Below are 13,234 nucleotides of genomic sequence, written 5' to 3'. Positions count from 1 at the left end.
GAGGTTTGGATATTCCTAATTCTATAAAGCGATTTATTTGCACTTACTTCTCAACCTCTTAATGTAGGAAATCTGGAAAAGGCCAAATACATTGGGGAAACATACAAACAGTACTAAAAAGACAGCTGATAGAATAACCGGTCTTGCATGTATTTTTCTGAAGGTTATAACGTCTGAAACTCAATGTCTGTCATTATTTAGTGACTTCATTCCTAAATGATTTGGCAGAAAACCACAAATTTTGTGAGGAACAAACCAAAAATAAGAAGCAAAAATCTATTCATTCTGCAAAATTCTGGACAGTTGAGAGGTATAGTTCAGTCTGGGCTGTATGAGTTTGCTGCCACCCCCCCTCACAAAATCATGGTCGAATGGAACGTCCCCTCTGCAGCCATTCCAATGTCCCATTCCTTGGTTATTTCGCCCCATTTGCCATAAATACTGTAATGTGCATACTGCTTTAATTCTGCAATGATATGGATTTCATTTGAAAGTTTTATTTTATATTTTACAGCATAAACCCTAATAGATATCTGCTAAATAAAGCAATGCAGTCTCACAATGAAAATAGACTTAGCATTAAAACTTCTCTGCCCTTGAAACTCACATTCATTGAAACAGAATTGAAACCCACATTCAAAGAAAATACATTTTGCCAGTGGCAGATAAAGATTAATTTTGGGCTGTTTTCAAATCATAGGCCCTTTGAACACGAAACATACACATGCTCTTTAATACACCTTCCTGACTGTATTAAATTATATTCCTTGTACAATACAGTACAGTTTTTAGAGGGCATTTTAAATTTACTGTTTTGAACATTTTTTCCAGTAAACAATGAAACAAAATGCATGCACCAATAATGACAAAACTGCCCAGTTCAGAACATTTCCATCATAAAAGTTTACTCAAACTTCTACAGTCCACCAGTATCAGTAAATATGCACGATCTCTGAAGAAGTAAAAGTCATCTAAATAATTCCACATTAAAGAAATCTGTTAACTAATGAAGAGGTTACTGCTAACAAACATCTTTGTATGTCATTGTTTCATCTACAAATAAAGTGCCTGTTGCCCTTGAGGAATAAATTGCCTATGTTGCATTAGAAAAATTATAATGCTAGTAATATCACAGTAGGGAATGGATGGCAAACTGATAACAGGTTCATAGTTATTGGGTATTTTTGCCAAAGAGGACTGCAGCATCCATCTCCTTTACAGCAGAGTACAGTATCAGCAATGGATCTACCTACTGTGAGAGTAGAACCCACAGCCTTCTGCATTAAAAGCAAGTACACTACCTGTTGTGCTATTTACAGTGTAAGCAGACTCAGCATAAGCAGCACTAAACTTTTGTTCCCCTGCAGCTCTCAGCTCCTTGTAAAATCTACTCAACACTCAGCAATATCTCTGAACTTTGCAGCGCAAGAAATCTGGAAAAAGCCAAACTTTATTTGGGGGGGGAGGCAAAATCCCAAAAACCAGGGACTCATTTTAAACATTGCTTGTATATTGTTGGAAAGTTGCTAGAATAAAATGCTGTGTTACCACCATACATTTTACTGCCAAATATTGAACCCAGGACCCTGTGCAAAACAGCCAGAGCAACTCACCACTTTGCCAAATCATCTATTTCTATGAAAGAAAGGAAGACTGAAACTTAAATGGCTGCCATTTAGTGAATTCAGTTCTCACCATAGCTGTCAACATCTTAGAACAAAACACCTCAACAAAGCCAATAATGTGGGAATACAGCCCCCAAACATATTCAATGAGTTTATTTATCAACATAGCTCTCAACTTTGGCACAAAAAACCTGGACGAAGCCAATAATGGGGGAATACAGTCCAAAAAATAGGGACAAATACCCAATGAGGACACCAGAGCAAACCCACACAAACACAGGGAGGACATGCAGACTCCACACAGAAGGCACCCCAGCCAAGAATCAAACCAGACAACCCGTAGCTGTCGGGTAACACTGCTACCACTGCCTGTGTTAAGTAAAGTAACAAAAATACAGAAACTACAGATTTTATAAGGAACAGAACAAATATGAGGAGGTGGGTAGGGAATTCCGGCTCTTGGGCCCAAGGTACAGGGTACACTCCTTATTCTCTACCCACCACCATGTAGCAACACACACACACACACACACACACACACACACACACACACTCGTCCTTCATAAACACCCTAGCTGTCTCTGTACTCAGTCCTCCACAGCAATCACTTGTCCTCAGACCAGCTCCTCCATAGCGATTTTGCAGCCTGATCAGTCCTTCATAGTAGCCCAGCTCCTCCGTAGCATTCCTGCAGCCAGATCGGTCCTTCATAATGGCCCGCGCATGCCGTTGGGTCTCCCGCGAGATGTGAGGAGGCTGGAGCCGCCTGCTGTTGGTTCAATCTGTGGGCGATGAAGTCTGGTGACCTTCCGGTTTGTGCGGTCATCACTGCACAGACCTCTGGGTTGGAAGGGGGGAGTTTCCTGCCTTCCCTATCCAGACTGCCTAACAGAGCAGTCTGGAGCTCGGAATGCCTGAGCAGTCAGGAACTAAGCACGCATGCGTGGAGTCAGAGAATTTTGTTTTTATTTTAATATGTTTTACAGTGGGGGGGATGGGGAATTTATTTAATCCATTTTTACAGCTGAGTGGACCCATTTTGCAGGTGGAGGGGCTGCAGTCCTATAGCACGAGCCGCCCCTGCAGAACACAAGGACTTAACGTAACTTCCTAAAAACATACTTATGCAACATATTCACTGTATTACCGCTGCATGTAATACAGTGAATATTGTCTATCTGGTGACATATATAAAATGTCCTGCATTATGTGTAGGTAAATGTAGTAGAAAACTAAAAGATCTTATAATAGAACATTGCTCTGAGATTCACAAATAATTTATCCAATGCATTAACCAAGCGTATAGTTAAAGATGGCCATGAACATAGCTTTGTGTTCAGTGATAGAATTTATAAGAATGTAAGAGGGGGTGACTTAACTTATTTGAATTGAGAGAGCATGCATGGATAATAAGACTTTGGGCTGATAGTCACCCAGGACTAAATACCGCAGTTAGTATTAAGCCAGTATTGGTTAAGAAGCAAATGCAACTAAAGAGATCAAAGTATTGTTTACACTTATTTTCTGCACATACATTTACATGTGTATATATACTTATAGATATTGCATAGATAATTCATATGTTTTTAGGAAGTTATGTAATTGTTATATGATGAAAGAGTTTTAATTTGCTCAGATTTTACTAGCTATGAATGTCATGTGTGATCAGTGTCTTCTGATATAACACAGCTGTTAGAAAGCACACGCCTTTGCACTGAAGAAGAGTTGTACCCAAAAGCTGTATGCTCTGCACATTTGTAAGTTAAGTCCTGTATATGTAGTTTTATTAAAGTTTTTACAAGCTATGAGCGTTTCTTGGTTTGAACTTGTGCTGTGGTTCATGGAACACACTGAGAATCTCAGACTGGCTTATTGAGCATGCACGTCTGTTTCTTGTATGGGCCATAGCTGAAAAAAGTCTGTGGACCAGCCTACCCACCAGTAGTTCACAGTATAATATTATTAGGAGTACGAGCACTGTGAACATTTTTAATAGTAATTTGTAAATGATGGCAGTAATTGTTAGGCATTAGTCACCCCACACATTGGTCAACAGTCCAGAGACCAGGATTAGACGTGCAGTTGATTAAATACTGATTTGGGATAGGGTTTATAAGAAGTGCACAAGAGGGTGCCATGTGGCATCAAAGCAGCGTGTTGTATATGTATTTACAAGTCAGCTGCAAAAATAAATGGAAGTGGAGAGTCAAGGTGTGGCCAAATGACAAGTCACCATCTTCAGCAGTCATTGAAGATGGATAGACAATTGCTAATGTTAGTGAAATTACAGAGCTTCAGCGACTCTAGGTTAGGCTTTCCACCAAATGTGCACATCTCCCTTTGCTACACATCTCTCTCATAAATACGAGACACATTGTGTCATCAGGACAGATGGTTGTGCTTGTGACCGTGGTACTTGTAAAAGAAGTGTGGCCTAGAGAAATTCTTCCTCCCCCCAGTATGCTGTAAACCTACCAGAGATGCCATCTTTTTTTTTTGGGGGGGGGGGGTTGTCAGTTTGCCCCACTGCTTGTAGATAATCAATTACTTCAGCCCTGCCCCTCACTTGAAGCACCAGGGAAATTACACCTACTGAGTATACTTATGTGCAGTTCCCAACTCACTGGAAAAGGTGATAGGGCACACCCCTTCTTTGCTGTCCCAACCTGCTTGGCTCCTCCAGTGCTGGTGCCAGTAATCAAACTTTAGCTGCCTAGGTTACTGTCAGGGCTCCGTCAGACTGTGTACTAATGAACCAATGTCATGGACTTAGACATACTGTCTGCCTTGTTGAGAAGTTGTGGCACTGCAACCTGTATCTGGAAGGGTAGTACAAGGCATTTATGATGAACAATGTGTGTTTTACTGTTATTGTTAAAGTATTTAGCATACGTTTCCATTCCCCTACATTGGATGCATTCCATTTTTCTTACCGTTGCAGCCTAATTCCTATCTTTGGCAGCTGCTGCAGCCAGTGATAGCGTGGGAGCAGAAAGCTGAAATCCTGAGGTGAGCAAAAAGTGCATTAATGACTGAGAAAGCAAGGTTGGATTGCGTATGATCTGTGATATCACAGCAGGTTTTAAGGAAATTGATGAGTGAAACAGCTGTTTTACCATTGGCATTTATAGCAAGGCTTTTTATTTATTTATTTTTTTTATAAGCTGCATGCACTCTTTTGACAGGCTTCTGATTCTCAAAAAAATAAAAAAAACAGCTTACTTTTTGGGATTTTTTTGTTCTGTTATTACATGCGTCTTGGCGGAGTAGGTTTTATAATTTAACAGCTGCAGTTTTATTAAGTGTATGCATATATTATCTTTAAAATGCACTTTTGAGAAATTAGAAGAAAATAGTAACTGAGTCATGCCTTCGTTTATCTTCAATATTCTTTATAAATATTTTTGAAATCTGTGCTGTTTTGCAGTATTTTATGAAATAAATTTTGATGCACCTAACAACTAAATGCTTTGAAGGTGTGACTGCAGTTTTCACTTTTTTCTTTCTACAGGGACATCTTGTGGCAATTTGGCAAGAACTGTGCCAGACAGATCTAAGTCTGCAAAGACAGCTGACAGAGTTCTATGACACACTTCTTTCTACTTGGCACTCGCAGCTTCAATGGACTAGTCAGGTATGGAAGAGCACAGCAAAACATTCTACATTTATTGCCAAGATCCACATTAATTCTGCTGTTAAATATAGTGATCACTTTTTTTTTTATTTTAGTTTTATTTTATTTTACTTAATTTAGCTAGACACAAATAAGTCTGTTCAGGGATACACTTGTAACATCTGGATGTTAAGTTGTCAATCTCGCCTTCATTCTTGCTGGTTGGGATCGGAGCCGATCCTCTGCTCCGACTCGGCCATGTTCTATAGCTCGAGAGCTGTTTACTGGCTCGAGGCTACCCCTTATCCCATTATGCCTAGCAATAGCTACCCAGATCTCATTTGCCGCTTCAGCTGCGAGGTTCCTGGTTACTAGTTCAGGCTTGTATAACTTTATTAATCTGCCTTTTTTTGTCAGATTAGGGCTTTTTGTATTGTAATTGTTATCTGATAGGCGATAACTAGTAGATTTAGTTTAGTCTGTTTAGTGTCTTGTAGTTTTTCCCCTTAGAACTCGTTTAGATTGGAGAGTTCTCCCCCCCCCCCTTCCCTCTGGAGTGTCGGCGCAGGTGAGCTCTGCTCCTACATTGGCCTCGGAGCCGTCTCCCTCGGTGCAGAGGAGGATTCCGGTCTCCTGAGCCTTCTCTGCATCGTGGCAGGGACGCCTTTGATGTCATGAGGAGTGTGCTGGCCTCCCAGTCAGCTCCACCTTCGACCCCACTGGCTCCGTCCCCCATAGTGCCTGCATCAACCTCTGTTCATCCTCCAGACCCCAAGCGTGGGGAACCAGTGCTCCAGGGCACCCCATTGGGTGTTTCCTATTCTTCCGAGGCCTCCCCTGATCATTCAGAGGAGCCCCCTCGGAAGAAGAAGTGCAAGAGGAAGCACATTGACTCCCCCGAGTCTGTCACTTCGGATACGGATTTAAATGATGGGGACTCAAACCTCATCTCTAATAAACTTAAATTATTTGATGTTTAACTTGTAAAGTTGAAAAAGTTACAACTTTAAATATATTTCAGAGAGTGCTTAAAACAGAAGGTAATACCTAAAGGTTTGAGACGGACATCATACCCCACTGGTTTGGAGAGAGGTTCAGCTTTCCATATGGAGCTTATCAACTTGTTTGACCGGCAGGGGTTTGAATTGATAGAAATTATTATTAAACATTACACCATTTGGGTGGAAGAACTAACAAGGCAGGAGACTGATTTAGAGAATGACATTCATGCTCATTACGAATTTGGAAGATGCAAATACGACTATGAGCGTATCTTTTCGAGTATTGACCAATACATGTACAAATTGGAAGCAAATAAAAACAAAAAACTGGATAGAGACATTAAGGTTTATAGGTTAGGAACTGCTTACCCTACCCCATCACCTGCACAGGTTTGGGGTAAAGACAGGTTTCTCCAAAGCATTTACATCAAAATAATGAAAAACGGAATATGAACCTATTGGAATCTTGGGAAAACATAAACGAAGTTGATTCATCTAACACTAGTCTTCGGACTGAGAATAATGTGGCCCATGAGGAGGGAGGGGAAGGTACTCCTTGGTGTAACAGACTGCACAGTGCCTGTATGGCCAATAACTTTTCTCAACAAAACCAGAATTTTCAGCAGGGCCCCTTTGCGGGGGCCAGGCAAAAACAGAGGAATTTTCATCAAACTCAATACAAGGGCAAAAGGTCATACAACAATTGAGTGAATCAACAATACAGCAAGGTTTTGGGGAGTCATTGGCTACAACTGTAAAAGAAGACGAGTATTTACCAATTTTGGATTTGTCTGTTGACAGTTGTGGTACCACTGTTCCCCATGTAGAGTTGTTTGAATTTGGTGAAGGTGGTTCTTCTTCACCAGACATTGTTTTAAACAAGGAAGGAGACTTTAAATTGAACAACTTTAGTGACGCCCATTTTAGTACTAATATGGTTGACTTGCTGGCAAAAGGGTTAACGTTTATTCCATCTAAACCTTGGAATATTGTGCACACTATTTTAGATTTTAAATTATTTGTGAGGAAACTTAATTTCAATGTGCTGATGGGAAACGTATATGATGGTGATTATAGTGACAAGTTTTGTGTGTCTAGCACCTACAACCCCCCACTACATCCTGCACTTGAGTTATTTGAAAAATGTTGTGAGTTAGATGTTAGACATGTTAACAATTCTAATGTAGGTAGGACAAATCTTACTAACATTGGTAAAGATGAACATGAAATGTTACATTTTTTTTACCTCACAAGATTTGAGATTTTGTAAACCAGATAAAGGCGGGGGATTGGTTGTATTCAACACGTCCGATTACCAACGCCGCATGACTGAGCTTCTTAATTCTGAAGCATATATATCAAGCACTCGGTCTGAAGTTAATAAAGCTTATAACATCATTAAAGATTGCATAGAAGAACTTTTTATTAATGGAAACATAGACCAGAAAATATATAACTATGTGAAGACGTTGTTCCCCAGATTTCCTTACATATTTGGTATCCCCAAAATCCATAAGAACATGGAGAACCCACCTTTAAGACCTTTGGTGGATAGCAGGGGATCTCCCACTTACTCTTGTGCTAAGGTAGTGGATGCTATTTTGCAGAAATACCTTAGCAAGGAGTCCCAAATATGTAAGGATTCGTGGTCTTTTTTGGATAAGATAGGATCATTTGAGTTTAATGTCTGCTATAACTTCCTTACCATTGATGTAAAGGACTTGTATACTAGTATCCCTCAGGATATAGCATTGGAATGGGTTACTCTTATGCTCAAAAAACACAGTGCGCCACCTAGGGAAATTGAATTGGTCTCACTACTTATTGATCTGGTTTTGACCAACAACTGTTTTATGTTCCTAAATAAATTCTTCTTGCAGAAAATAGGGGTAGCTATGGGGTCGCCCTGTGGAGGGAGTATAGCTAACCTGGTAATGGCTTACTGGGAAGCAGAACATGTTTTTAAAGGCAATAAGTTTTTGGAGTCCTTCATTTTCTATACTAGATATTTGGGTGATATTTTCATCCTGTTTAAAGGGAATGAAGATGATAGTAGGTCAGTGTTGGATTATTTTAATAATACCACTGACTTTTTCCAATTTACATCCACATTTAATTGTGACACTATTGCCTACCTTGATATCCTGCTAATCAAAAATTATGTCTTACACAATTTTACAGCTAGGATATTTAGGAAGAATACATACTCGAACACCTTCCTCCCCTTTCACCAAAAGAGGTCGGTCATCAAGGGGCAATTGGTATGTGCCTCTAGAATGTTCAGTCTGGATGAGGATTTCTTGGACGAGTGCGAGCTCATTAAGAACATATTCCTCCATAGAGGGTATCCTGAGCTGCTGTTAGATTCACTTATTCAAGAAGTGTCAGAAAAAATAAAAAATAAAGTGTATGTACCACTTTTAAGTATAAGACCTACGTCACCCTCTTTAAATGAAGGCATTTTGCCTACAGAGAATACAAGTTCTGATGTTAACCTGGATGAAGTTGAAAATGTAGGCCAATTGGACATTAAAACTACAGTAAATTTTATAACTACATTTAGTACAAACAGTAAACACTGTCTTTCTATTTTAAGGAAAAACTGGGACTTGTTTAAGACGTACCCAGAAATTCACCAGAAAATAGGTGAAGCACCTAATGTAGTCTATAGGAAGGGGAAGAACCTTAAATCATTGCTTGAAAGACAGGATACAGTAATTGTCAGGAATCTTGGTATGTACAAGTGTTTGAACTGTAATTATTGTAAATATATAAATGAATCTAACACTTTCCATGTAAATGGAGTAACATATAAATTGAAGGATAGATACAACTGTAATTCTACATTCGTTACTTATTTAGCCCGTTGTACATTGTGTTTGGGATTTTGCATAGGCAAGACGGAGAGAAGATTGCGAGATAGGATGTATGAGCACATATACGCTATCAGAAAAGGTAAATTGGAAAATGCACTTGCTAAGCACACATCTAACTATACAAACCATAGTTTTAGATTTATGGTTATTGATCAGGTTAAGGTCGACCCTAGAGGTGGACCAAGACATCTTAAACTCGACGAGCAGGAGTTAACATGGTAGGTTAGACTGAATGCTTATTGTTTCCCTGGTCTTAATGACTCCTGTTTGATCGGTTGTATGTTAAAACTTAACAGTTTAAAGAGATAAATAATAAACAATAATAAAAAATATGTTTCTCACGTCCAGTTTAATGCACCTTTTGCCAGCAGGTATATATACATTTACACAAATATTTGTTAGGGTGTTGCTACTAAATTGTCATTTACTAGGGTACTTTTAGTAATTATGTACTACTACCTTCTGATTGACTTTTGCCAGATGTCTCATTACAAGTCAGTGTTTTTTAACATTATTATACTATATCATTTTGTAATTTTTAATGGAGGAATGGTTTATTGAATGTCATTTTTAACTTTTGAATAGGTTTAGTAATACGAGTTAGGGACTGGTGTGTCTCTTTAAATTTTAATGCACTAATTAAGTGATTTTGTATATATTCATGGTTTCACAACTATGGTGTTTTTCTGATGAAGTCAGTTGTAACCGACGAAAAGTGCTTAAAATAAACTTGTTGTCGTGGCCGTTTTGCCTCCGCCCGTACTTTCTTAGTTTACGGATTTGGATGAGTCGGAAGGGTCACCGAGATCCCCCTCTGAAGATGTTTCCTTCTCGGACATCCTATAGATGCTTAAGCAGAGGGGGAACTGGAATACCCTAGCCCCTAGCAAGGATGAATCCGTATTCCTGGATGCGTTCAGTTCCCGACCTTCCACCTCCTGGGTTTCTCCGCCCTTCGATACTCTAATGTCAGTGGTGGTAGCTTTGCGTACATGCTCCTTGTGTCTGTCTGCTCCTATATAAGTAATAGACTGACAGGGCAACAAGGCAGATTTTTCGAAATTTATAGTAATGCCTAGTTGAGAGCAAATTGAAATTGTATAGTCCTGGCTTGAAGAAGTTGATGCCTGGTAGTAGCAGTGAGGAGCCAGTCATCTAGATATGGAAACACCTGGAATCCTCAACGCCTCAGGTGAGCCATGACCACTGCCATACATTTGATGAACACCCTGGGGGCTGTGGTGAGACCAAAGGGCAGAGCTCTGAACTGGTAATGACTGGCTCCCAGCCGGAAGCAAAAGTACCTTCATTCTACCCTTTCTGGGTCAGGACAATTGGATGTGCTCTATAGATCTCCAGGATGTGTACTATCATATCAAGATGGACAGATGCTCCAGGAGGTACCTTCGCTTCCGGCTGGGAGCCAGTCATTACCAGTTCAGAGCTCTGCCCTTTGGTCTCACCACAGCCCCCAGGGTGTTCACCAAATGTATGGCAGTGGTCATGGCTCACCTGAGGGGTTGAGGATTCCAGGTGTTTCAATATCTAGATGACTGGCTCCTCACTTGCTACTACCAGGCATCAACTTCTTCAAGCCAGGGACTATACAATTTCAATTTGCTCTCAACTAGGCATTACTATAAATTTCAAAAAATCTGCCTTGTTGCCCTGTCAGTCTATTACTTATATAGGAGAAGACTTAGACACAAGGAGCATGTATGCAAAGCTACCTTCGGGCAGGGTGTCCACAATTCTCCAGCAAGTTCAGTTCCTCATGCAATGCAAAACGGTACAAGTCAGGTATGTCCTTCAAATTCTAGGCTCTATGGCAGCGGCAATTCTTCTGATACCCCTGGCCCGCTTTCACATGAGAATCCTTCGGTGGCTTCTATTCACTCAGTGGTCCTTCCAACAGCTCCCCATGTCTCACATGACCATGATGACAGAAGCATGCAAAAGATACCTTTCCTGGTGGATGGTCTCCCCTTTAGTGACTCAGGGCAGACCCTTCATTCAGCCCCCTCCAGTTGCTACAATGACCACAGACGCCTTCCTGATAGGGTGGGGGGGGGGGCATTATCAGGGAAGGACAGTCCAAGGCACTTGGCAGACTCGAGTACCGTCTGCATATAAATGTCCTAGAAATGAGAGCCATGCTCCTAGTGTTGCAAGCTCTTCAGGACTCTCTCCCTTCTGGGACCATCGCAATACAATCGGACAACATGTCAGTGGTGTGGTACATCAACAAGGCAGGCGGAACCAGGTCCTACCCCCTATGTCGAGAAGCGCTCAGACTCGGGCAGTGGGCGATTTCCTCCCAACAATTTGTTTGCGACGCACATCCCTGGGACGTCCAACGTCATAGCGGACAGGCTCAGCAGAGCTATTCTCATGCCTCACTAGTGGTCTCTGAGTCAGGTAGTTGCAGATCTGATCTTCCGCAAATGGGAACAGCCTTGCTGCGACCTTTTTGCCACCCCCTTCAACACCAAATGCAGCAACTACTTTTCCCTTCTTCCGCTTCCAGGTCAATCTCCCAGAGATGCTATAGTCCACCATTGGCCTCAGGGACTTCTTTATGCCTTCCCTCCATTTCCCCTGATACCAAAACTCATACAGAAGCAATTTTGTTGGGTTGCAAGATGATCCTCATTGCCCCCTACTGGCCTCGACAGATATGGTTTCCGTTCCTGCATCGTTACCTTCTCGAGCAGCCCTGGACTCTGTATCCGATTCCAGACCTACTGATCCATCAGTCAGGAGGGCTGCATCAATCCCTTCAAACACTCCAGCTTACAGCTTGGTTGCACCACTTCCAACCTTAGCCAGGCTTCCCAGCATTTGCCTGGCAGTATGCGACATTATTGTCTCCTCCCATAAGTCTGCCACTAGAAGGACTTATGCTAGCAAATGGAAGCATTTTTCTTGTTGGGCACAGGCCAGGAACATAGATCCCTTCACAGCCCCTCTCCACGAAATCTTGGGAGTTCTTAACGGAGCTCTTTCATTTGAGGTCCGCTTCTGCTACAATCAGAGTTCAATTAGCGGCCATTTCAAATTTTCATATTGGGTGGTCTGATGCAAACATTGTCTCATAAGCTATGTAAAGCCTTTCTAAGAGGGACTACTCTCCTTAGACCCCCATTGAGAGATCCCCCTCCTCCTTGGGACCTTAATCTGGTACTAACATCCTTGATTATGCCCCCCTTTGAACCTGCAGCGTCCTGCTCCATTAAGTTTCTATCTTGGAAAACTCTCTTTCTGGTAGCTATTACTTCAGCCAGACGAGTTTCTGAACTTCAAGCACTATGTGCCCGTCCTCCATACTTGGTATTCCATAAGGAAAGGGTTGCTTTGAGGACTAATCCCTCCATTCTTCTGAAAGTCTGCTCAGAAAATAATTTGAATCAGTCTGTAGACCTACCTGTGTTTTTTCCTAACCACACCAACAAGGCAGAATGCAAGTTACATCAATTGGATGTCCATAGACAATTATGTTTCTACCTGCATAGGACGAAGGATATTAGGAAGTCTGACCAACTATTCCTCTCCTATGCTCGAGGCAAACAGGGTCTCCCAGTTTCCAAAGTGACCTTATCCAGGTGGTTGTCTCACATTATTACCTTTATCTATCAACTAAGGAACAAAGACTTGCCTATCAAACCGAAAGGTCATTCTCCTAGGGCCTTAGCCACCTCTGTAGCCTTCCAGTCTAGGTTGCCCATGGACTCTCTCTGTGCCACCTCTACGTGGGCAAATCCTCATACCTTTATTTCTCATTACAAGCTGGATTTGGTCTCCAGGAGTAGAGCTAACTTTGGTTCCACTGTTTTGAAGAGTCTGTTCCAATGAGCCACCCAGGATTGTAGGTGCTAGGGATGCTGTCCCAACCAGCAAGAATGAGGGTGAGATTGAGAGCTTAACATAACGAAGTTATGTACCTACCATAACGTTCCATGTTAGTTGTCTTCATCTTGCCTTCTTTCTTGCATCCCCCCCCAATCCCCCTATCCTATTGGACTGAGAGGACTTCAGGTTTCACTGGCTGAGTATTCTCTGGTTTGTTTCTTCTACTGACTTAAGAGAATAGGACAGGTGTGCTTAACCTTTTGTTTGGTG

General features: G+C 41.4%; 1 protein-coding gene across 2 annotated transcripts in view; it reads left to right on the top strand.

Moving 5' to 3' along the window:
• Positions 1–13,234, top strand: part of COG7 (component of oligomeric golgi complex 7) — a 4,201,489-nt gene that overhangs the window by 1,147,029 nt on the left and 3,041,226 nt on the right. For both annotated transcript variants that reach the window (XM_044089821.1, XM_044089822.1), the window contains exon 6: positions 5,137–5,259. In XM_044089821.1, coding sequence (XP_043945756.1) covers positions 5,137–5,259 — 123 coding nt within the window. The remainder of the gene's footprint in view (positions 1–5,136; positions 5,260–13,234) is intronic.

The sequence above is a fragment of the Protopterus annectens genome, chromosome 12.part0, assembly GCF_019279795.1.
Source record: "Protopterus annectens isolate FY-2018-M chromosome 12.part0, PAN1.0, whole genome shotgun sequence".
In the NCBI taxonomy this organism is placed as follows: Eukaryota; Metazoa; Chordata; order Ceratodontiformes; family Protopteridae; genus Protopterus; species Protopterus annectens.
Note: the sequence above shows the minus strand (reverse complement) of the source record. Positions and strands in the feature narration are given on the sequence as shown.